The sequence below is a fragment of the Mandrillus leucophaeus genome, unplaced genomic scaffold (assembly GCF_000951045.1).
Source record: "Mandrillus leucophaeus isolate KB7577 unplaced genomic scaffold, Mleu.le_1.0 Scaffold80, whole genome shotgun sequence".
Lineage (NCBI taxonomy): Eukaryota > Metazoa > Chordata > Mammalia > Primates > Cercopithecidae > Mandrillus > Mandrillus leucophaeus.
The window spans coordinates 5,748,862-5,774,883 of NW_012108697.1; the positions used below are offsets into that span (position 1 = coordinate 5,748,862).

General features: G+C 38.9%; 1 protein-coding gene across 7 annotated transcripts in view; it reads right to left on the reverse strand.

Annotated features, from left to right (window-relative positions):
- Window positions 1–26,022, reverse strand: part of ADD3 (adducin 3 (gamma)) — a 140,593-nt gene that overhangs the window by 10,447 nt on the left and 104,124 nt on the right. For all 7 annotated transcript variants that reach the window (XM_011967557.1, XM_011967560.1, XM_011967554.1 and 4 more), the window contains 9 exons: window positions 23,460–23,683; window positions 11,662–11,800; window positions 8,154–8,305; window positions 7,141–7,221; window positions 5,860–6,009; window positions 5,234–5,377; window positions 5,024–5,122; window positions 3,109–3,291; window positions 991–1,248 (listed from right to left, as the gene is read on the reverse strand). In XM_011967557.1, coding sequence (XP_011822947.1) covers window positions 991–1,248; window positions 3,109–3,291; window positions 5,024–5,122; window positions 5,234–5,377; window positions 5,860–6,009; window positions 7,141–7,221; window positions 8,154–8,305; window positions 11,662–11,800; window positions 23,460–23,654 — 1,401 coding nt within the window. In that variant the 5' untranslated portion in view covers window positions 23,655–23,683. The remainder of the gene's footprint in view (window positions 1–990; window positions 1,249–3,108; window positions 3,292–5,023; window positions 5,123–5,233; window positions 5,378–5,859; window positions 6,010–7,140; window positions 7,222–8,153; window positions 8,306–11,661; window positions 11,801–23,459; window positions 23,684–26,022) is intronic.

The window sequence follows — 26,022 nt, forward strand, 5'->3', positions numbered from 1 at the left end:
AAAAAAAAAAAAAAGAAAGCAAATCTCGATCAAGATTAATGATGGCTAACCACCAATCTCTGTCAACAAAATGAATTCTGAGAGACCAATGAGTTTATGTTCTTTTACTGGGAGGCAAGAAATCTTATAGACTACAGAAAAGACATTCTGATGCCTAGGTATTTTCGTATTGAATGCCATTAGTTTATACAAGATGAACTAATTCTGAATATCCAGAGCTGTGGTGTCCAATCTTTTGACTTCCCTGGGCCACGCTGGAAGAACAACTGTCTTGGGCCACATATAAAATACACTAACACTAATGACAGCTGATTAGCTTAAAAAAAAATCACAAAAAATTCTCATAATGTTTTAATAAAGTTTACAAATTTGTGTTAAGCTGCATCCAAAGCCATCCTGGGCCATGGATTGGACAAGCTTGACCTAGAGAATGTTTGGTGGTATGCACTCCAAAACCAAACCAAACCAAATCTAATGCAAACTTCTGAAAAAGATAAAATAACCCATTTCTCTACCCTACAAGATCTTGCCTAAGGGTAGCTATATGTGCAGTGATTCATGCAGCTTTGGTACAATTAGGTATTGATAACTTTTCTAGTTTTAATTCACTGGTGAATTAAACTACTGTTAGTTTAACAGAAACTACAAAGCAGTATCATGTAGTGAGCAAGAACTGGGCTCAAGAGTCAGACTGTCTTCATGCAAATCCCGAGTTTACCATTAAAACATGATTAATTAACCCTTTTTGCCTTGGTTTTCTCATCTATAAAACAGACAGAAAAACAGCATCATTCATATTAGGAGAATTAAATGATATGATCTGTGTATGGCACTTAGAAGAGTGCCTTGCACAAAGTTAAAGCCAGATAAGTGACAGTAATATTTTTAATATTATTTTATTTTCCAAATATTTTCAATATAGAACATTCAATTCTTGAGTAACTAGGCAAAATATTTAGTAAAGGCAAACTACGTAAAATACCGGCATACCGTGATTTTGGTTCGGGGACTGGTTTCTCCGTTCCGAGACTCCTCAGGCACATTCACTTTCATGTAAGTATTTGGTGAGTTCAGCCATCTTGTTTTTTCACGCTGTTGCCTCTGTGCCATGTATTTGAGAGGAGAGAGTGGCACCGTATCGTCTTCAAAGGAAAAGGCAGTCACAGTTGCTGGGATTTCCACATCACTCTTGTGCCTAGGCTTCTCTCGAATGAGAGGATGCCTGTAAGCATAGCCTGTTCTATACCCCTAAGGGAGGGAAAAATCACATTTAAAGCATCAAACGTGTATCAACAACAGCATTTGGATCCTAATTCCTTATACAAATGATTTAAAAGACTCCTTTGCTGAAAAACAAAGAAAAAAGCATCCTTCCAAACACCACATAACTCTCATGTAACACTAGAGTTGAAATTACGCAAATTTAAAGACCCAGTTAAAGCTGATTACAGCTGATATTGCAATTTCCACTCACACAACTGTTCCTGACAAGGAACAGTTTTAAGTTGCTGACCAGAAGTGCTTTTCTACCTATAAAACTGTTTTTGGGAAGCAAATCTCAGTGCTCATTTAAGTCTTTGTTCCTAGGTCTGAAGGCAGTCAGCCTTCTGAGCCTTCACGGAAGAGAGTAAAATCTAAGATAACATTTGCCAAACCATACATCTTTTAAGGGGTTACTATCCAAAATATATAGGGAACTCAAAAAATAGCAAGAAAAGAACCCAATTAAAAAGTGGGCAAAGGATCTGAATAAACATTTCTCAAAAGAAGACATACAAATGGTCAACAAGTATATTAAAACATCACTAATCAAGAAAATGCAAATTAAAGCATGAGATATCATGTCCTATCTGTTAGAATCGCTATTATAAAAAAGATGAAAGACAACAAGCATTAGAATGTAGGAAGAAAGGGACCCTTTGCACACTGTTGGTAGCAATATAAATTAGTACAGCCATTGGGGAAAACAGTACGGAGGTTCCTCATACAATTAAAAATAAAACTACCATATGACCCAGCAGTCTCACTACCAGATATATATCCAAAGGAAATGTAAGCAGTATGTCAAAGAGGTATCTGCACTCTCATGTTAGGTACAGCATTATTCACAATAGCCAAGATATGGAATCATCCTAAGTGTCCACTGATGGATGGGATATCAATGTAGTACATATAACACAATGGAATACTATTCAGCTTTAAAAAAGAAATTCTGTCAAATGTGACAACATGGATGAACCTTGACGACATTATATTAAATGAAATAAACCAGGCATAGAAAGACAAATACCCCCATGATCTCACTTATATACAGAATCTTAAAAAGTTAAAAAAATATTAGCCAGGCATGGTGGCACACACCAATGGTCCCAGCTACACAGGAGGCTGAGGTGTAAGAATGGTTTGAGCCCAGCAGGTTGAGGCTGCAAGTGAGCCCTGATTGTGTCACGGCACTCCAAGCAAGATCCTGCCTCCAACAACAACAACAACAACAACAACAACAACAAAAGTTGAACTCATAAAAGTAGAGTAGAATAGTGGTTCCTAGGAAGTGGGGGTGGGGAGATGTTGATCAAAGGATACAAAATGTCAGACAGGAGGAAAAAGTTCAAGAGTTACATACTATGGTGACTATGGTTAATAACAATATATTGTAATCTTGAAAAAAAAAAACCAGGCCGGACGCGGTGGCTCAAGCCTGTAATCCCAGCACTTTGGGAGGGCGAGACGGGCAGATCACAAAGTCAGGAGATCGAGACCATCCTGGCTAACACGGTGAAACCCCGTCTCTACTAAAAAATACAAAAAACTAGCCGGGCGAGGTGGCGGGCGTCTGTAGTCCCAGGGGAGGCGGAGCTTGCAGTGAGCTGAGATCCGGCCACTGCACTCCAGCCTGGGCAGCAGAGAGAGACTCCGTCTCAAAAAAAAAAAAGGACATTTGTAAGTTCTGTTTAATTCTCAAAGGTGTGGTTAAATCACACTGAAATGCTTTCCTAGGGCCAAACTCAGCTTCTGGAGGAGTATGGAGCATGTTCTACAAAAATGGAAGCATCTGCTCTTGAATCTGAAGACATTAAATCCAAGTTTTATTTCAATTGTGCAACGTACCAAGTTGTCCAGAGTCCTCATAAGCCCTTCAAACTCAATTTCGCCAACCTTCCATTTTTGATGGGAAACCATATTCACACCTCCTCCACCAGACGCTGCTATAGTGTAAGTGAAAGCTTTATACTTCTGAAAGTCCAGTATGTGGAGATTGTCCACTCCACCTGCCCCTGCTAGGGCCCGCACCTGTAATCAACGGTAAAATACACAGAGATACAAAACTATAAAGACTGTAATGAGTATTTTACTTTCAAAAAGGCACAATTTCAATTTGACAAATACGTATAATACTTGCTCAGGCTACTAACAACAAAGACAAGATGACACTCTTGTGCCAGCAGACAGCTGAAGTATCTTTTCCACCTATCTGAAAAAGAAACTTTCCAAGACTCTGATCCTCCCTGATGGAAAACACATTTAGAGCCATACCTCTTAATATATTTTAAGCAACTGAAATCTGTTGCCAAATTTTAAATTTCTTTTCTTGAAGTTTCCCCAGGGTTATCCAGTTAATACTTTTGCTAAAAGTTATAATTTTAAGGGAATACAAAAACACCGTACTTTGAATTTAAAGATATTTAGGCAGAAGCCATCGACTCATTATCTTAATTTAATTAAGTTTTTCATAGCCCCATTTGACAAGAGGAGGAGGGGCCATCAAAGCAAAAAAGAAGTTGATTGTTAGGACAAGTTAATGTTGCTAAAAAAAGGTTTTGTTGTTGTTTTTTTCTCCCCGTTTCTTGTGGCCCTTCCAATAAATTAAGATTATTACCATTTGCTTCATGAGAATCTGCTTTATTTATTTGTTTATTTATTGAGACAGAGACTCGCTCTTGTTGCCCAGGCTGGAGTACAATGGCGTGATCTCAGCTCACTGCAACCTCTGCCTCCTGAGTGGCTGGGATTACAGGCACCTGCTAATTTTGTATTTTAGTAGAGATGGGGTTTCTCCATGTTGGTCAGGCTGGTCTCGAACTACTGACCTAAGGTGATCCATTCGCCTCGGCCTCCCAAAGTGCTGGGATTACAGGTGTGAGCCACCACGCCCGGCCAAATCTGCTTGATTTAGAGAAAATTAGGGCCTTTAAATACATTCAGCATCTCTGATGAAAAAAGTGGTGAATAAATATCCAACCTCTCATCATAATGAGGTTGTGGAAGTGTTGAAAACTGCAATTTCATAAAACTTCTGGCCCTAAACTTTTTACAAAAGTGACCACAACACATTTGATTCTTGATTTGCAGCTGTTTTTCTTTCTTAATTAGCACCATCACTAGAGGGTGAAAACAGAGATATATACAATTGTACTAACTTTTTTTTTTTTTTTTTTTTTTTGAGACGGAGTCTTGCTCTGTCACCCAGGCTGGAGTGCTGTGGCCTGATCTCAGCTCACTGCAAGAGTGCTGTGGCCTGATCTCAGCTCACTGCAAGCTCCACCTCCCGGGTTTACGCCATTCTCCTGCCTCAGCCTCTCGAGTAGCTGGGACTACAGACGCCCGCCACCTCGCCCGGCTAGTTTTTTGTATTTTTTAGTAGAGACGGGGTTTCACCGTGTTAGCCAGGATGGTCTCGATCTCCTGACCTCGTGATCCGCCCGTGTTGGCCTCCCAAAGTGCTGGGATTACAAGCTTGAGCCACTGCGCCCGGCCCACAATTGTACTAACTTAAAAAGCAGGATTGTAGGGATAATGATGTTTATGAGACCCTTAGATTGAGTGTGAGAAAATTTTAATTTCCTTTACTTCTATTTTCAATTCAAGAGATAACTGAGTTGACAACCCTCTCTACATAAGTAGAGCAGAACTTCTCTTAAAAGACAAAAAGCCACTAACTAATACGTATTTGGAAATAAGTACACAAAATCCAACTAAACAAGCAAACAACAAAGAATTAAAAAGGGGGAATAATGTTTCCTACCTGAATCTCACAGGCTAGCTGCACATTAAAAATATAATGAAAAGCCTCCTCAATTGTTTCTCCAAGTGCAACCACACCATGATTCCTGAGTACCAGCACCTAAAATAGAATGCCCACAGCAATCACTTGAAATAACTGGCATAGCTCACACTGTTTTCATCAACAACAGCAGCAACAAAAATAGCTCTTTAGACAAACTCTATGACATACCTTACAACTTGGCCCCAGAACTTTCTGCAGCTGAATTCTCTCCTCCTGTTCTTCAAGTGACCCTTGGTAGTCATAATAGGCAACATCTCCCAGAATAAGAGACTCTTGAGAAATGGGAAGGATCCCACATTTCATGGAGGATACCTATTTGGTTTGGCCCATACCAAGATAACACATTTCGTTACTACATACATTTTCATAGGAACCTGATTGTCTGGTCAGGTCAGGAAAGCACTGGCCTATTCACTGTGTTCACCATTGCATCCCACTTTCCACTTTATTCACTTCCCACTTTGTTTCTTACACACACACACACACACACACACAGGACTTAGGGAATACAACTCAACTTAAATGCTGTGTCAAATATTATGAAAGAAGTTTTGCTCTAAAAAACTCAATGACCCAATTTTCAAACTGGTTAGTTTTAAAATCCAAATGCTATTTCTCCAGTTGTTTCCTAGAATGGTAGCATTTGGTCCCAAGGGCCTTTCACTTTCTGGTTATGCAGATTATTATATCAAATATGATTTTGAAAAGCAGATAGTAAAGCATCCTGTTGAGAAAGCCACAAAAATAATACATCTTCCAGAGTCACTGTCAGTTTTGGCCTTTCATTGACTTACAGCTGCTGTTGCAAGGGTATGGATGTGTATCACACACTTAACATCAGGACGTGTTGAATAGATCGCAGCATGGGGACTGAATCCTGTATGGTCAATTTTCAAATTCGTACTTCCCTGGTCAACCACTTCTCCTATTATATTGACTTTTACCTGGAAAAAATCAGAAAAACATTTAACTGGTACATATGTATCAAAGCTTGTGTTTCACAAGCTAAACCGGGGGTAGCAAACCTTTTTGTAAAAGGCCAGATAGTAAACATTTTGGACTTCGTGGGCCTCTGCTGCAATTATTCAAATCTGCAGCTGCAGTACAAAAGCAGCCATAAACAATCTGTAAGTTAGCAGGTACAGCTTTGTTCCCATAACACTTTATTTATAAAACAGGTGCAACAAAACTTAGTACTTGGCAAGAAGTAGTTTCCAAGAAACTGAGAAACTTAAGCTCTTCATTGGAGGTCTGAACAAGTCTGGCATGTATAGAATTGGCTAGAAAACTTCTATTTGCTAACATTACAGCAAGCACCCAGAACCAAGGTAGCTCCTGTCACTCTGTAAGCTGGTGACAGTGGCTAGGAGTACAATCATGGAAAAGATAAAATACTAAGAAGGTCAGATCCTATATTCTTACCAACTGAACTTTGTTTAAATCTAGCTATGAACATTGTCTGTGTGTGTGTGTGTGTGTGTGTGTGTGTGTGTGTTTAAGATGGAGTCTTGCCCTGTCGCCCAGGCTGGAGTGCAACGCTGTGTTCTTGGCTCACTGCATCCTCTGCCTCGTGGGTTCAAGCGATTCTCCTGCCTCAGCCTCCCGAGTAGCTGGGATTACAGGCGTGTGCCACCACACCCAGCTAATTTTTTCTATCTTTAGTAGAAATGGGGTTTCACCATGTTGGCCAGACTGGTCTTGAACTTCTGACCTCGTGATCCACCTGCCTCAGCCTCCCAAGTGCTGGGATTACAGGCGTGAGCCACCGCGCCTGGCCGTGTGTGTGTGTGTTTTTTTTAAGACAAATTTCTGAGTGTATAGGGTGGGGAAAAAAATCAAGATTCCCTTCAAAACATAGAAAACTGGTAAGACCAACTCATTTATTAGTCTCTTCAATTACACTACTCTCTAAAACTTTTCTTTAAAACAACAACATAGTTCAAATTCCCTTCACTGTTCACTAGTAAATGTTTTTCCATCCATACCTTCTTATTCTGTCCTGTACTAAAAGCTAAAAACTGTCAGAAAAGCAGAAGAAAGCTCAGAAAAAGCAACACAGGAATGGAAAATTATACCAAATTGGAGGCTGTAGCTTCAGAAAAAGATAGGCCTCTGGGAATTATTATAATGTGGTCTTGCTCCTTACTTATTCTTACCTGGAAAAAAAAAAACAACAACAGGGAATTAGTATGAAGTGGTCTATATTTTGCAGTGGAAACATGACTACAAATATATTTACAATGACTAATTGTGAGAGATCAGGAAAAAAAAACCCAACAAAGCAAAAATTAAAGGTCTACAACATGAAACTCCTAAAGTTTCCCTCAAGTACTTGCTTAAAAATTCTGACTTTAATTTCTTATTTACTGGACTTATAAAAGTGCTATTTTGGGGCTCTAAGATTATTTAGGGTCAGCTATGTTCATGGAAAATAAATGCTAATATTATTCAAGCCAATATGGCAATGATTATAACCTTAATTTATAACTTGGAAGTTAAGGCAAAATGGGCAAAGGAAAGCAAACAGTATCTCCTCCTAGGAAGGAATTAAAATAAAGATGGAAGGTGGAAAGGAAGAAAGGTTTTCTGTGGACTGCATCTATACCATTTCCATTGTACAGTATTTTAATACTCTTTTGCTTCCAAATAGCATCTTTTTCCAAGTGTGGCAAAATAAAAATATGATGGTGAATGGCAATAATATATTTAAAAAATAAAGACCAGGGAGGAAATTTCCCTGACCTCCTCTATCTTCCTTGCCTCAAATGCTTATAAAGCCACTGATCCACTGATGCTCAGACATAATTATCATGGAGAGGGACAATTTTGACAGAAGGATTTCTTCCTGGATAGATTCTACACTTGGTCTGAACCAAAGGAACAACACAGATAGTAAGGGGAGAAGAAAGGTGGGGGAACTGTAGCCTCTCCCTTGGGAATAAGGTTTAAATCAGTATTTGGCTGCGATCTAGCATACTAGGTTTAGAGAATAAGTCTGAAAACTGGACTTCCAGGTAAAGGTAAGAAAAGTATAGTTGCCAGCTAGTTGGAATTTTTTCAAAAAGGAATTGAAAGCTGAAGAACTCACTGAGATATAGGTATTTGCCAGGTGTGCCCATCCAAACAAGTCTACAAGTCTGTACAGGCTGGCAAGTTTACAGCGAGTAAGTTTTTCTCCCTTCACATATGAGGATGTATCTGCACCAGGAAGGTCATTGATAGGTGTGACCATGCCAAGACCTAAAAGAACAAAAAATGTGGAGAGAGATACAAGTCATGCAATCCCTTACCTGGAAATTAGTTGCCAGGAAGTAGCCTGCATCTGGGAGTATCCCAGCCTTGTATATAATAATCTGAAATTTATCAGCCCATACAATATTTTATTAGCTTATTCTCCTTCAGAGAGGTACACTGAGAGTAAAATAAGTATCAGCTATCTTTGATTGCTTAGTAAAAGTTGCTTCATCTAGTGCTTGCTAAGGAGTGACTATATCAAAGGCTCACACCACTGGGGAAAAATTGTTACATATATCTCCAAGGGTAAAACTGTTAAATACTGAGGTTATTGCTAGTTTTATGAAAAGACCTCAACAGAAAGCTACTTTTCTATTATCTCTCTTGACTTTTATTCAAACACACAAAAAAATTTGAGATGGAAAATAATGCATGCAAATAGTAGTATGATTTCCGTCCTACTGAAGATCTTGAAGGTCTCTGATGATCTAATTGCCAAGTTCAACTGTTACCAAGTTCAACTTTTGCTCAGTCTTCATTCTCCTTGGCCTTTTTACAGCTTAACACAATTTACACTGCCTCATTCCTAGAACTCTTCTCCAGGCCCATGTGATACTATCTCAGATCTCTTGTTCCTTGTCCACCTGCTTTTCTCCAAGTTCATCTGTTCCCTTTGCCCAACTGTGGCTCTTTCCCAAAGCTCAGTCCTCCACTATGTTCTTTCTCATTTTACATTTCCCTACAAAAACATTAGAGACTCTTGAGCCTCCCTACTGTTATTTTTGTGTAGACAACTCACTCCCTGGTCTTTAGTTCTGATCAGCTCCTCCTCCCCATTTTCCAGCCTGCTTCTTTTCTTTTTTTTTTTTTTTTTTTTGAGATGGAGTTTTGCCCTTGTTATCCAGGCTGGAGTGCAATGGCGTGATCTCAGTTCACCGCAACCTCCGCCTCCCGGGTTCAAAGCGATTCTCCTGCCTCAGCCTCCTGAGTAGCTGACATTACAGGCATATGTCACCATGCCCAGCTAATTTAGTAGTTTTAGTAGAGATGGGGTTTTTCCTTGTTGGTCAGGGTGGTCTCGAACTCCTGACCTCAGATGATAGATGATCCACCCGCCTTGGCCTCCCAAAGTGGTGGGATTATAGGCCTAGGCCACTGTGCCTGGCCCCAGCCTTTTTTTTTTTTTTTTTTTTTTAAGAGGCAGGGTCTCACTCTGTCCCCTGGGCTGCAGTGCAGTGGTGTGATCATGGTTCACTGCAGCCTTGAACTCCTAGGCTCAAGCAATCCTTCCACCTCAGCCTCCTGAGTAGCTACGACTACAGGGCACGCTGCCACACCTGGCTAATTTTTTAATTTTTTAGTGGAGACAGGGTCTCACTATGTTGCCCAGGCTGGTCTTGAACTCCTGGCCTCCAGTGATCCTCCTGCCTTGGCCTCCCAAAGTGCTAGGATTATAGGCATAAGCCACCGTGCCCAGCCTAGCCTGCCATTTCTTACTGCCTACAACACAATAACATCAAAATTAAAAGGGTCTAAAGGTGATTTTATCTTCTCTCTCCTGGTTTTTCTTACCTTCTCTCTTCTCCTTACTTTGCTTCTAATATTGATATTACCATTCCTGTAGGCTCAAACTCTAAGTAACCTCTACCTCTTAACCTCTCCCGGGTTACCATATATAATTTGCCACCACATTCCATGACTGTTTTCTTCATAAGGTCCCTCGTTGTCCACACTTGAGTTCAGCCCTTAACTCATGCCCTGAAATAAGCCTCATTCTTGTCCTTGGCTGTAGCCCCTTTCTTTGTAAATTCATTATGCATAAAGCCATTGAGTTTTCCAAAGCACTGCTTTTAACCTGAGAATATGAGCAAGAACTTTTAAAGAGAATATTTCAATGTAAAACCCTTAAATTTTGAGATGTTTTGAAGTAATTTGAATAGTTTTAATATATAAGCCACACAAAATTGTATAATTTCTGACAAAATTTTAGAGTCAGTCATTAACCTGTCTCCTACTCTCCCCGTAACTTTCCAACTTTAACTTCCGCTTTTCACAACACAACGTTAAGTATTTCAGGCAACTGGTTGCTATTTCCTGACCTCCGAACAGTGGCACACGGCTTTCCTCCTGCCGTGCCTTTGTACATTCCAGTCAGCAGGCCAAGGTCTCCTGTAGCTCCTTGTTCCCGCCATGGAATCCAGGACACTTGCAGGGCAGCTTCTTTTACTATTTCTGTCTTCTCTGACTAGTCTTCCTCTTTGAGCTTTTGAGGTTTTCTCTTTGGAATCTTTTGTCAGCCCATACCCTCTTGTATGATTATTTAATCAATGTCCACGCTTTGAGTACTACTTCTCTCTGTCTATTTGCCAAATGTTTCTCCTAAGCTGACTGCATTTCCAATTGCTGCAATGTCTTGGCAATGCAAATGGAGCATGCCCAAAGTTGAACTTCCTCCATTTCCCAAGCCAAACTAGATCTCCAACTGTGGACTATTCTATTTTTGTTAATAGTACTATGAAATCTCCCAGTTCATTCTTCACACCGAAAATATAGTGGTCTTTTAAAGTCATCCTTCTGCTTAAAATGGCTTCCCATCAAAGTTAGGAATAAAACCCAAACTTCCAAATCCAACTGTGATATGATTTATATCCAGCCACATTAAAATCAGATTATTTTAGAAAATAGAGACAAGCTCGGCCTGGTGCAGTGGCTCATGCCTGTAATCCCAGCACTTTGGGAGGCTGAGGTGGGCGGATCACAAGGTCAGGAGTTCGAGACCAGCCTGACCAACATGGTGAAACCCCGTCTCTACTAAAAATACAAAAAATTAGCCAGGCATGGTGCCATGCACCTGTAATCCCAGCTATTCAGGAGGCTGAGGCAGGAGAATCACTTGAGCCTGGGAGGCAGAGGTTGCAGTGAGCCGAGATCAGGCCACTGTATTCCAACCTAGGTGACAGAGCAAGACTCTTGTCTCAAAACAAACAAACAAACAAACACGAACAACAACAACAACAAAAAACAAAAATAGAGACAAAGTTTTCACTTTGTTGCTAGGCTGGTCTCGAACTCCTGGGCTCAAGCATTTCTCCCACCTCAGCCTCCCATGTGGCTGGGACTACTGACACATGCCACAGGTCCCAGCGCAGACCATGTCTTATATCATCTTATAATCTGTATAAAGTGTAGTAAATGCCTGGTTGATATGAAAAGGTAGAGGAGGTTCTAACACTATGTTACTCTAAGTATTAGATGTTATAAACTTAAGAACTGAACCTGAGCAGAATATGTTGCTAGAGATGTACACTGTTCCAAAGTGGAAGTAAAATTATAATGTTTAAAACTCTGCAAAACTGACATACTGAGGGGAGGTGAAGAAAAACCCGAGAAAGAATTGGCCATGATGTAATCTGCAATCTGTTGTAATGCTAGTAATCCAGTTGGGTTGTGGCCTTTCTTCATCTGTTCTTGAATAAGGCATTCCAAGTCTTCCCGAAAGGCCTGTAATACACAAAAATAACGACTGAGCAAGCACATCTCACTTGCAGCAGAATGGCCCAAAAGTAACTTGCTCCGATACAATCAATCTTTCCCCCATCCCTCTTCTGAATAGCTTTTACCTGTACTATTTAAAAACAAATATAAAACACAAAACAATAAAACCAAAGCATTGGAAGAAGCAGCAAGAAGCTTGCTTTAAGGGGGGGGAACCACTAGGCATTCTTAATGTCAAAGAAAATGAGATATTGTAGTATCTATACTAGACAGGCACAGATACAACTCCTCTTATTAATATACAATTCAAGCACCAAGAAACTGCTGTAAAAAACGGTGACCCACTCCTTGCTTACCTGAGACAGAGTCCCCAGCCGGGCACGGTGGCTCACGCCTGTAATCCCAGCACTTTGGGAGGCCGAGGCGGGCGGATCACCTGAGGTCCGGAGTTGGAGACCAGCCTGACCAACATGGAGAAACCCGTCTCTACTAAAAATACAAAACCCAGCTACTTGGGAGGCTGAGGCAGGAGAATAGCTTGAACTTGGAAGGAGGAGGCATGCAGTGAGCCAAGATCGTGCCATTGCACTCCAGCCTGGGCAATGAGAGTGAAACTCCGTCTCAAAAAAAAAAAAAAAAAAAAAAAAAGACAAGAGTCCCCATGTGATTGGGGCACAACTTTGAATACAGAGTGACTCAATGGCAAAAGTTTTCACTGAGACATACTAAATCATCATTTCTATTTTATGATTTCCATGGTAATTCCTTAGCTCCATAAACTCTGAAAACAAATTAATAAGAGTTGAGTTCTAATTACTCTTCTGCAACACTGTGATACACAGCAGTTTTTTAATGGAACTTTGGGTTCCATATGTTCCTATTCTGGAGTTCTGTATCTTTTTGGGGGTGGGTTGGGGTGAGGTAGTGGCAGAAACAGTATTTATATGGATCAAAATCCTGAACATTAAGAGAATGCCCCTATTCCAGTAATCCTCAAGTTACTAATATGGTTCATCATCTGAAACTTCTCCCAGTCCTTCACATCACAAATAGTTGGTTCTGACTTTCCATCAAACCCAACTGACACTTATTTTAATAAGTTTGTCATTTGTTCTCTTGCTCATGTCTATTTCATTTTAAAGATGAAGACTCTTGCAACGTAAGTCACTTAACCCTTGCTCTTCCATTTGAGATCGGCTACTTATGTAGCAGGATGCCCTGCCAGAAATTAAGTTCCATTTCCCCCACTTTGCCTAAGAGGGAGAAGGCAGAAAATTATTCTGGAATCGCTACCTCCAAGAAGGGTAGCTATGAATACCTGGGAGATAAATGAAAAAACCTCCTTTAGAAGAGTGAATCTCTTTTGAGTCACTGACAGTGGTCTGCCTCATGAGGGTAGGAATAAAATCTCCTGGAGTCTCTGCTTAGATGGAGCCTTTCTGAGAGAGTTTCCCAGAGGTCTAGGAAACTTTTTTTTTTTCCTCGCTCTGTTGCCCAGATTGGAGTGCAGTGGCATAATCTTAGCTCACTGCAACCTCCACCTCCTGGGTTCAAGTGATTCTTCTATCTCAGCCTCCCAAGTAGCTGGGATTATAGGTGTGCACCACCATGCCTGGCTAATTTTTGTATTTTTAGTAGAGATGGGGTTTCACCATGTTGGTGAGGTTGGTCTCAAACTCCTGTCCTCAAGTGATCCACCCGTCTTGGCTGCCCAAAGTGGTGGGATTACAGATGTGAGCCACCATGTTCCGCCAGGAACTTTTTTAAAAAAAATAATAGCATAGGAACTCATGGTGGTAAGGGGAAATGTGGTTCTAAAGGTATGAGGTGGTAGATGTTAGGACTAGTTCTGATTCAGTGTTTGCAGTGCACTTAGAACAATAATTGAGAAGTTTCCATGATGTGAACTCTTAAGACCTGGGTGCTAATAGTTGTAATATTGGGTGCTCAACCATAAGGGACCATGGAACATCCTAACTGAGCTTAGCACAGGAAGATCCTTCCCTGATGCACTGTGGTCGCCTGCACAAGCATCTGGGTCAACAGTGAACCTATAGCTCCTATTGAACAGTTTAAGACTGGTTTTCAACATTCTATCATGGGGAAGGGAAGTACAATGGCAGTGGTGGGCTGAACAGACTCTAGTGTGTCTCCCTCACATACATATATACAGATGCATGATTACACGACCCACACCCATCTTGGATATGGAGGCCACTGATGAACCTAGTCAGTGTAAGTCACTAAAGTTCTGGAAGAATTCAAAGAAAAGCAGAAATTCCAAGAGAAAGATGGTGTACTTTCTGCAAGTGGATATTTGAGTGATTAATTTTTAAAAATACTCATTGTGACCACATTTGAATCCTAAGTTCATGGAGCAGTTTACGCAAGTTAAATATGGCTTTTCTTTTTACAAATTCAAGGCTTGTTAAGTATAAATCATTCACATAATATAAGTTGAAAAACATCTGGTTCTACTGACTGTATCTAGTTCATTTAAATATACAATTTAAATCAGAAAAACTGTCCTGTAAAATATCCTCTACAAAGACATACTTCATTTATCAGAAAACTTCATTAGGGAGTTTTCTTGTTCATCCAAGACCCTGTGAAGATAAGATGGCTAAGAGCTGTATACAAGATAGATGGACACCTTCATACAGATAAGTAACGTAACTATTTTACCATGCTTAAGGCTGAAAGGAAAAAAATCTTCCAGATATCCTCATTTATCTTTAAAGTACAGAAAACTTCTGGACACATGGCAACAGGCCAGTCTGCTCTTCTGGAACTCTATCTTCCCTTCAGAACTAAACTATTTAAATTTTTCTCAGTTCAAAGTAGTTATAACCAATATTCTTTGATTCAGTTTTAAAAACCCAAAATTAATGATACCTACTATGTGTATCACTCATTACATATATTACAATAGCTTTGAAAAGTAGGCATTATCTATTTTATTAAATGTCTTGCACCTTTCTTTCAGGAAAAATTTAAGGCAACTTCTATAGATTAAAATGCTACGAAAATACATATAGGTAAGAAAAATAAAGCTGAAGAGAGAATAAGCATAAGGAGGGTAGATGGAGCCAGGAATGAGGTTAAGATACAAAGTGAATGCCATAAAATTGTATGCATTTGCTAGAGATGGAACAAATTTTATCTCAACTCTGGCAGCCAACACAAATTAAGACAGCCTGCTCAGTGTACTGATTCACAATGGTTTTTAGATTAAAAAAAAAAAAAAAAAAAAAAAAAACCAAGTGCTCAAGAGAATCACAACTATTTATAAAACTGGTGAGAAATTTCTACTGGGTGGTATGAGAAAGTTAAAAAAGAAAGGTTGAAAACTTGTTCATGGACATACAGCTAGTAAATGAGAGAGGCAAGGACACAGGTCCAATGCTCTTTTTACATTAGTGAAATGCTTTCTTCATTACTATATATCCCACAATATGTGAGTACCATTCTAAAACCTTTGGGATAGCTATGGTGTCATAGAGGCACGTATAAGCCCTTCTGAAATCAAATTAAAAATAAGAGGGAAAATACGAATGTCTCCTTCAAAGCTGACGAATAGCTTCTATGCAGTACAGGTTAAAAAAAAACAACAATTTTCAAAGTATATGAAATCTCCCCAGCCTTTTTTACAGTTCGCAGTGCTTCAACAGATAAGAATTCTTCCAGTGCAAAAAAGGTTTAATATGTTGTCATGAACATTTATAACTCATTTTTACATGTTTCAAATGTTTCTGAAATATTGTTCAGATAATTACCTAAGTCTTACAACAGTAAGTGTAAAAATTACTAATATAAGACTAATATAAAAAATGACTAATATAATTACTAATTTCAGCTGATTTTTAAAATTTATCAGTAAATTTAGAGCTTTCATTAAAATATTAGATAAAAATTTTATTTATCTTTGAGATGGGTAATCATATTTTTACTAAAGTTCAATGTTAGTAATCCTTTATAGTTGATTCATTTGAGTCTCACCACAAAGCCCTGAGATAGGCAATGACTTGCTTGAGGTTACAAAGCTAATAAGTAAATGGAATAAAGATTCAAATCTGGAACCCTCAACTGGGCACAGGATCTTTTCCTAATTTTAATCAGAGTTGGGTTGTATCTCTGAAACCAAAGTAGCAGGCATGTTGTGATCTGAAATGTTGAGTAAACCTCTTAGGCTAGATTAGAGCATTAGATTGCAATGGTAGATAAAGCAAAAATACATATATATAGTGGCAGATTATGGTGATCCTGGAATACCAGGTTAAGTACTTGCCCTCTTGTAGCTAAGAATTCATCAAAGCATAATGAGAAACTTAATTTCTAATCACGGTGGTGAGGCCACATACTGTGCTTGTCAGATTAGCCAACAGTTCCCTGGAGTTTCCACTAAAGAAGAGTTGGGTTAGAAGATCAAACAACATATACACAAAACCATGGCATAAACTATGTCTTCCTTCTCAGATACAGAAGAGCATAGAAGAGGAGGTAGTGGTAGTTGTTAAATTTTGTGAAGATGAATAAACCAGAATGCCATCAGGGTGACAGATTCAAGACCTTCAAAAACCAAAATATAGTCTAAGGAATTAAAATCTTCAAAGTGTTGCCACAAAAGCATAACGTACTTCAAATTAGCAATAAATATATAACTTCCAAAAAATAGTTGCCTACTACGTGCTACACGCTGTACTGCATGCTCTTATTTTAATTGTCACAACCGTGTAAGGTATTTTCCCCATTTTACCAACAAGGAAACTGAAGCTGAAGTTCAATGAGCTTCCTAATGTCACATAGCTAGTAAGTGGTAGGCAAAGCAAAATTTGAACCCAGATCCAAAACAAACACTTTCATTAAAAAATTGTGTAAACAAAATGGGCAATGACGAGAAAATGTACCGACTCCTAACCTAGGTCAAAATGGCTTGGTACTGCAAAATTCCCATAGTCTGCTGCTATGTAATTTTTTCGCCATTACTACCTCATGCTTTAGCCTATGAGGTTCATGCAGCATTCTCTGATCGCAACTTGCACTTCTCGAGCCCTGCTGGATCTCCTTCGTGCAATGGAAGTATTGACTTCCACTGTTCTTCTTCCTAATGAATTCTTTCCTTTATTCAACACATCATAAATGCTACCTTCTCCTTGAAGTTACCTAATCATCCAAGTTAGGAGGAATCTCTGTATTTCTTCTCTTCTGCACTTCACTGTGAATGTTTCCCCATACTATACTTAGGGTACCTATTGTATGACTGTGATTGTTTAACTATTTTCCTACTCTGCTATACCATATTATCTGAGGACTGAAACTGTGTCTGTCACATTTCTAGATTCTCTCTGAGTGTGTAGTTCAGTGCTCAATTAATACTAAGTTAGAGTTTCTTTTCATTTTCCTAGATACAAAGAAACTGAAGAATTTTATCTCAATCTGGACTCAGTTAAGGTAGCAAAGATCCATTTCATAGGTTATTAGCTAGAAAACAGTCTTATCAGTCTATTACTTGAATGAGAAATCCTTCCTGTGTAATTAGGCCTGCCCATAATCTACTAGGTAAGATTTATTTTCTTTAAATAAGAAATTCATCATCATTGAATGTTATAAACTTTTAAAAAGCCATTTAATTCTTCAACTCAAACAAAATTCTACTCGAAAACTTAATTTGCCCCCAGAACATTATAGTTTGAACAGCTCTTCAAACACAGGTAAAAAGTATGGGAAAAAAATCACTAGGTGAAAAGCAAAATGTTTAAGTTAGAGACAGGGTGCCTTAAAAGCCTTATCTGAATCTCACACCCTTTTATTTTATATATCTATCATTGTCGAGGGAGTGAGGCTATAAACTTTGAATTAATAAAGTATGGACAAAAATGAACTTCTAAAAATGTCAAATATTCAGAGATTTAAGATTCACGGAGGCTAAGAATACACTTTAAGTACTCATATATTCCAGAATACTATAATCCAAAAGTAGAATTCACTTGAGGTGTCACATTTTAAGGCTCTGTATCTGGTCAGAACTTTCAGCAGAAAGTGGCAGGAGATAAAATATTTAAGTCACAGAAAAGAGAACCAATTTGAGTTTTTAAGAAAACCTCACCTGATAAAATTATTTCAATTAATGCTTAAAAAAAAAAAAAAAAACTCCATGTTGGCTGATTTATCAGTAATGTCTAACTTACACTCAGATAATAACACTGATAAATATTGGAGACATCAGAGATGAATTTTAAATATCCACATCTGGATGTTCTACCTCAAAATTACTAGAGAGGAAAATTGGGGCAAAAAGTGAAAAAAAAAAAACAAAAAAACAAAAACAAAAAAAAAAACAAAAAAACGATTTACAGATTTGCTGCTCCCAAGGCACCCTATAATTATGTTATTAGAGCTCTCCTAAAGCAGAATTAGGAGCATAACAAACTTAGTTAGAATTCCTCCATTAAGAAATGTACTCATTTGGAACTAGAATACCACTGGCCCTGCTGAAAGGAGAAAAAACAAATAAACCATATTTTCTTCTGGATGGTCTTTCTCCTATATCTAAGTCTTAATTAACATGAAGTTAAAGGTTAGAATATTTTTCTTGAAGCTGTGTACAACAGAAATGTAAATAAAGAATATTTGCATCTTATACTTCTCAACTGACCACAGATCATGGTGACTTTTGACCAATTATTTGAATTAAGGAACACTGTTAACACTCAGGCCTTACTTCCAGTGATATCCTAAAATGTATATGGCTTTGACGTTTCTCCTTGCATCAAAATAAGCTTGCAGCAGTACGCATTGCCCTGTTATTAAAAACTATTAGTATGTCATGTGCCCAGGCTACCACCACATACACTCCTGTTATTTTTCAGAGTAACACTGCACATTTGTGTCAACCAGTCTAAACTGCTTCTCATGGTGGTAAGGCTTACGAAGCCCAGCAACTGTTTTCCTTATTAAGCAGTCAAGTTCAGTAGGAGATTGTTGGACAATATTCAAATGTTTAATGTTTCAAAGCCCACCCAGCTATTCACTATCCGTTTATCCACGCATTCAGAATTTAATAACTATCTCTTGTGTTCAATGTGCTATTGCTTAGTTTTTCAACTTATATGCTTCTTTAACTTTGAAAAGGCATCGCTTAATTCCAAGAGTTTGTCCTGGACACTTCATTTTGAGAAAAGGGGATAAATTACAACTTAAGGTCTCCACAGACGTTATATACGAGTACAGCGGACACAGAGAACTTGTGGATTTTCTCTACAGCAACAAAATTTCAAGCCAAATTAATTTACCAAGTGGTATTTGATTTCTAAGATAAATATTTTATTTAAAAATTTAAATATGATAAAAAGGTTGTGAAATTCCTAGAAATAAGTAATACCTGAGGGCCAGAATAAGAAAAATTGTTATTTTCTCAGCTCAAGGCAAAAAGGGGTGATTTTTGTCATCCAAATTTACATTTACACCAAAATGTCTTGTGATTATAAACTCTTCTAGGTTGTGTTGAATTAACTTGAGCATCAGGCTTTGAAGATAAGATGATATAAAAACATATAGGCAGAATTTGTTGTCATTGAATGCTATAAGTTGTACAGCCTAGTGATTACAGGTGTGAGCTTTGGAGTTTAAATTCTGACCACATCATTTAACTAAGCTGTAAAACTTCAGCAAGTTATTTAATGTCTCTAAGTTTCAGTTTACGCATCTGTAACCTAGGCATCTTAATACTTCTTTAACTGAATTGCTTTGAGGATTAAAGACACATAATAGGTGCTTGGCACATAGTAAGTGTTTAATAAAAAAGTATTATACTTTGCTTTTATTAATTTCTCTCCTGATTTCCCTTCTACCTAAATTAACCGAGAATTTTAAATAGAAGGTGTACAAATTTGTCGCTTACAAACATGAATTAGTAAAATCTGATTTTAATCTTTATTGGTTATGGATTTTGTCTAACAGAGTGAATCCCAATATTTACAGGAGACTCACAAAATTTTTAAAAGAATTGTATCAGCAGAAACACTGTAAGCTTGGGCTGAAAGGAACAAAGACAGTATAAAAGGAAAAGGGGCCTTTGGACCCCTAAAACTTCTGTAAGAAGAAAGCAGATTAAGAAAAACACAAAGTGGCAAACACGGGTTACCTTTCAAGAAAAAGGAGGATGATTTAGACAGTGGAACCAAGAACCTAGTGGTCAGAGCCAAGCACCAGGGAGGTTCAGTCCTGGTAAACAGCAGGACTGAGTCCTAATCAAAAAACTTCCAAACATTTGTCCAGATGGATTTACAATTGCTTTGGACCAGTGACTCCTTTGTATCTCCCAATTTTCTCCTTTTTGAAGAGGAATGTCTATAGCAGCTATCTTATGCCCTCTCCTGCCACTGGGGAGCAGATAACATGAATCTTTATTTCACAGATCAATAGATTGACAGGACCTGTACTTAAGGTTCTACACCCTGAGGAGGATCATCTGCAGCTGGACCACATTTAGATGAGATTCTAGATTCAAGCTAATGTTGGAGTGGGATAAGACTTTTTAGGAGGTGCTAGGAGAAGATGAGTGTATTTTGCATGTAGGAGGAAGAAAAATAAATTGTAGCGGAAGGACTGCAGCTCCTTTAAAATAAATTGTGACCTGCCAGGCATGGTGGCACATACCTGTAGTCCCAGCTACTCAAGAGGCTGAGTGAGGCAAGAGGATTGCTTGAGCACAGGATTTTGTGTGCTATGATTGTGCCTGTTAACAGCCACTGTGCACTAGCCTGAGCAACAAAGTAAGACCCTGTTTCTAAATAGTAACCAGAGAGTGGACAATTCTCTCCTCAAAAGATGGAGCTTAATTTCTCTCCCCTGGAGCACAGGGAGAATTAAATGACTCACTTCTAACTAATAAATATGGTAGAAGTGATAGTGTGTGATGTCTGAGATTAGTTCTAAAGCAGCACTGCAGGCTGCTCTCTCTTGGATCCTTGCTCTGGGGAAGAACACTCAAGCAGCTTTAGAAAAGGTCCACATGGCAAGGAATGGTGGTCTTTTGCCAACAGCATGTGAGTGATCCTTCTTCAGAGTGGATACTCCAGCCCCAGTAAAGCCTTCAAATGACAGCAGCCCTGGCTAACATATTGACTGCAACTTCATCAGAGAACTTGAGCCAGCTAAACTGCTCCTAAACTTCTGACCCACAGAAATGGTGAGATAATGAATGCTTGCTTTAAGTTGCTAAATTCTGGAATAATCTGTTATTTTAGCAGTAGATAACTAACATAAGCCACCAAGCATCATTTCCCTTGGTGAAGTTTCTGTTACATTAAAAGAAACTTAAAAATCACTGTCCTAAAATATGGCAGGAAGACAAAATGTATATACTTCCCTAAGTCTTTCACAAAGAAGATTTTAAATTCATTAGCCAAGATCTAGGAAAAAAAATATCAACTTTTAATTCTTTTAAATCTCAGCCTTCTTTGTTCCTCTCTGGGCAGAAAATGATCACTCTTGTTAAGTGAATAAGGAAATGATAAACTATGTGTTTGCCCTTTCACAGTATTTCATCAAGTTCCCCAAGGCATAAGTAAAATTGTTACTTTTAGGTCAATTTACAGATAGAAATACTAAGTATAAAAAATTAATCTACTTAACATTATGCACGTTTAGTGTAATGGGTAAACTATAAGACAAAAACCCTGGCATAAAAATGGAGTTTAGTACTTTTTTTCATTTAAACTCTACAGTTAGAATTCAGTGGTCCTCTTTGAGATACTTCCTAAAGAAATCTCAATATTTAACAACTTTAACCAAAACTGAAACTTCATTTCATTCTTTCAGTTACTATACGCTATCTGTTACTACAATCATTTTACAATCATTTGGTTGATAAGTTCTTTAAAAAAATTTTTTGAGACAGAGTCTTGCTCTGTCATCCAGGCTGGAGTGCCGTGGTGTGATCACAGCTCATTGTAGCCTTGATTTACTGGGCTCCAGTAATCCTTTCACCTCCTAAGTATGAGACACAGACTCACACCACCACAGTCGACTAATTTTTTAATTTCTTGCAGAGACTGGGTCTCACTACGTTGCCCAGGCTCGTCTCAAACTCCTGGGCTCAAGCAATCCTCTCATCTTGGCATCCTAAAGTGCTGGGATTACAACAGGCATAAGCCACCATTTCCGGTCCAGTAAGGTAGTTCTTAAAAATGGGGTTTCTTCAGAGAAGGAAACAAATCTATTTTGATCTAAATAATTAATGTGCTCTTCAAGTCTTTATAAACCTAGACGCTCAAGTTTGCATAAAGTAAGGCACTGAACATTTACTCTCTCATCATGACTTTTCTGATGAATCTTCCCATTTGGAAAGAGTTTCTTTAAACTGGGCACTATAAAAAAAATAAAATTACACAAAGCTTACATTGTTCTTATAACTTGTACTTCTATGCTTTCACCAAGGCCACTAATATGGGAGAATTAATTACTCAGAGTTGAATTCCCCTTTGGTTCTGGGCTCACCTCTATGATTAAATTCACAAGGACATAACAAAAATGATTTACCAGGGCTACTTCAGGCAGCTCTATGCCTTGGTGCTAACTTTGACACCCAAGTTGGAAACCTAATATAGCCCTAACCTAGGCATCATGTGTCTGTGTGTTGAACTCTGTCTTAGGGGTGCATGATCTTCATTATGCATAAAGTTACGAATTCACTTTGCATTTTAAATCAAGCTGTTCTCTCATTTTCCATAATGTATTAATACATTTCCACTAAGGTTTTGTAAGAAAACAGATCACTTGAATATGATTCACAAAGTCTGAGTATTGCTGTGCAGACAGGATTTTCGGCTTGAGTTGAATTTTTTTTTTTTTTTTTGAGACAAGGTCTCACTCTGTGGTCCAGGGTGGAATGCAGTGGCATGATCATGGCTCACCGCAGCCTTGACCTTTTGGGCTCAAGTGATCTTCCTGCCTCAGCCTCCCAGGAGTAGCTGGGACTACATGTGCACACCACTACACCCAGTTAATTTTTAAATTTTTTTGTAAAGAGAAGGATTCACTATACTGCCTAGGCTGGTTTCAAACTCCTGTGCTCAAGTGATCCTCCTGCCTTGGCTTCCCAAAGTGCTGGGATTACACATGTGAGCCACTGAGCCTGGCCTATAATCCACTTTTAATTTAGTTAATTTAGTGTGTATGCACATATGCCTGCAGTAGGCATATGTAATATTAGGCTGCCAAATCACAGACTTCCTCAAAAACCTTAAGTCTTATGCTGCTCTGAGTGTCAAGGTACCCAAAGGAAGAAGAAAATAGTGCATGGGATATACCTAACTTATTTATTGGTCCCTATGACTTGAGTCATGCCTTTCTTCTCTTTACATATTCAGTCTGAATTGGGTGTCCCTGAATTAAGTAAAATCGTTTATCCTCCTTTAATAAAGTGCTATACCCAGAAAACACAAAATTTAAACCACCAAACACAATACTAGTTTGTTGTTAAGGCTCTGCAAATCAAATACACAAATTAGATGTCCATTTCTCCTTTGAAAGACTGGAAGCAACCGGTCGCCACTCTCCTCCACCCCTCTTTTAACCTGAGGGTAGTTTCAGAAACCTTCTACCTCATTATACTAATATTTCTAAAGAGGGAGAAAAATTACAGCCTTCTAATTCAACTCACAGGACTTTGCAGGATCTGAGTAACTCGTTTCCTCTGCTCCATCATGTTGAAGTCTTGTCGTAGATCAGGAGACATATTCCTCTCCCTAATGTATTCTGGGTCATTTTCATTGATGCGGTCAAAATATCTCTCTTTGTGAGGAATGCTGGGAGGAGGGGGAGTGGTAATCACGCCTTGGCTGGCATCTGAGCTCATGTTTTAAGTCTGTGGATTACTCTTGTTATCTGCATTAATAAACACAAAGAAGGACATTCATGATAAATTCATTAAATTCAAAATTTACATGGGTGAAGCAGAACTTTTACATTTTGCCCTCAGAGTAACAGGTGCAACTTTGAAAAGTAGCTTCTCAAAAATATTAGAACAATTTTTTATTCTCATAAAAAGATCTTAGGGCCAGACGCGGTGGCTCAAGCCTGTAATCTCAGCACTTTGGGAGGCTGAGACGGGTGGATCACGAGGTCAGGAGATCGAGACCATCCTGGCTAACATGGTGAAACCCCGTCTCTACTAAAAAATACAAAAAACTAGCTGGGCGAGGTGGCGGGCGCCTGTAGTCCCAGCTACTCGGGAGGCTGAGCCAGGAGAATGGAGTGAACCTGGGAGGCGGAGCTTGCAGTGAGCTGAGATCCGGCCACTGCACTCCAGCCTGGGTGGCAGAGCGAGACTCCGTCTCAAAAAAAAAAAAAAAAAAAAAAAGATCTTAGATTATAATGCTTGATTGGAAATTGATACTTTCAGAGCTAACAGAAACTTATGGTTCAATCATATTAATGTCATCAACCGTGTGGTTTTTTTTTCTTTTTTGAGATGGAGTCTCACTCTGTCACCCAAGCTGGAGTGCAGTGATGTGATCTCTGCTCACTGCAACCTGTGCCTCCTGGGTTCAAGAGATTCTCCTGCCTCAGCCTCCCGAGTAGTTGGGGCTATAGGCGTGTGCCACCACGCCCAGCTAATTTTTGAATTTTTTTTAGTAGAGAAGGGGTTTCACCATATTGATCATGCTGCTCTCGAACTCCTGACCTCGTGATCTGCCCACCTCAGCCTCCCAAAGTGTTGGGATTACAGGCATGAGCCACTGTGCCCAGCTGTGCTGAAGTGATCCTCCTGCCTTGGCCTCCCAAAGCGATAAGATTACAGGGCATGAGCTTCTGTGCCTAGCCCCCAACTCTTATTTTTAATACCACATATGCAAAGGCATACTTTCTAAGTATTTCAGAGTAATAGGAACTAGTACAAACCAGTATGAATTACACTGGGAAAAAAATAGTCTTCAATAACAGTCTTTGAAAATGCTTCAAAGAATAAATTTTTAAAAAGTAGTTATAAAACTTGTGAACACTAAGGGTTTCCCTCTGATGTAGCCTTTGGCCATGCACATTAGAAACAAAGTATCATGTTGGGAGCCGTGGTGGCCCAGGCCGGTTGCCCTGGCACTCTGGGAGGCGAGGCTACACATTTGAAGCCAACCTGGTCAACACTGATTTAAAAAAAAAAAAAAAAAGAAACAAAGTATCATGTATATACAAAATTCTAGGTTTAAAATTTTTATGCAAATATTTATGCAACAACTATTCAACATGCATATTTAAAAAACATTAGGTTCAAGATACAAATAGATGAAATACTCTAGAATGGTGGCTTTCAAACATTTGATATTGTATTCACATACAAATATATAAGATACATAACTGAAATAAATTAATGACATACTTCCCCTTACTACGTGGTACATTCCGATATTTTCTATTTTAATCTATTTCATTTTAATAAACGCTAGTCAAATGGATTCATGATCCACTAATGGGTTATGACCCACAGCTTGAAAAACAATGCCCTAGAAGTTATGGTCAGGTAGGAAACGGAAGGGAGAAGGGGTAGGAAATGCTAATTGAGAATGAATATATGCCAGAGAGGAGAGTAAGACTGATTTTTTTGAAGAAATATTGTAGCTTATTACATATTTCTTTACGTGTTAATATTTTTAAAATAGTACTCTTACAGTAAATCACATTTTTGCAATTTTTTTTTTTTAAATAGAGTTTAGGCTGGGCATGGTGGCTCATGCTTATAATCCCAGCATTTTGGGAGACTGAGGTGGGAGGATCACTTGAGCCCAGGAGTTCCAGATCAGCCTGGGCAACATAGAGAAACCCTGTCTCTACAAAATAAATTAAAAAAAAAAAAAGCCGTATGTGTTGGCAGGCACCTGTAGTCCTATAGTTCTAGCTACTCAGGAGGTGGAGGTGGGAGGATTCCTTGAGCCCAGGAGGTTGAGGCTGCAGTGAGCCATGATCACATCACTGCATTCCAATCTGGGCGATGGGTGAGGCAAAAAAGTTTCTGTATTCAGGTCGGGCACAGTGGCTCATGCCCATAATCCCAGCACTGTGGGAGGCCAAGGCGGGCAGATCACGAGGTCAGGAGTTCGAGACTAGCCTGGCCAACATAGTGAAAGACTGCATTTACTGAAAAGACAAAAAATTAGTCGGGTGTGGTGGCAGGTGCCTGTAATCCCAGCTACTTGGGAGGCTGAGGCAGGAGAATCGCTTGAACCCGGGAG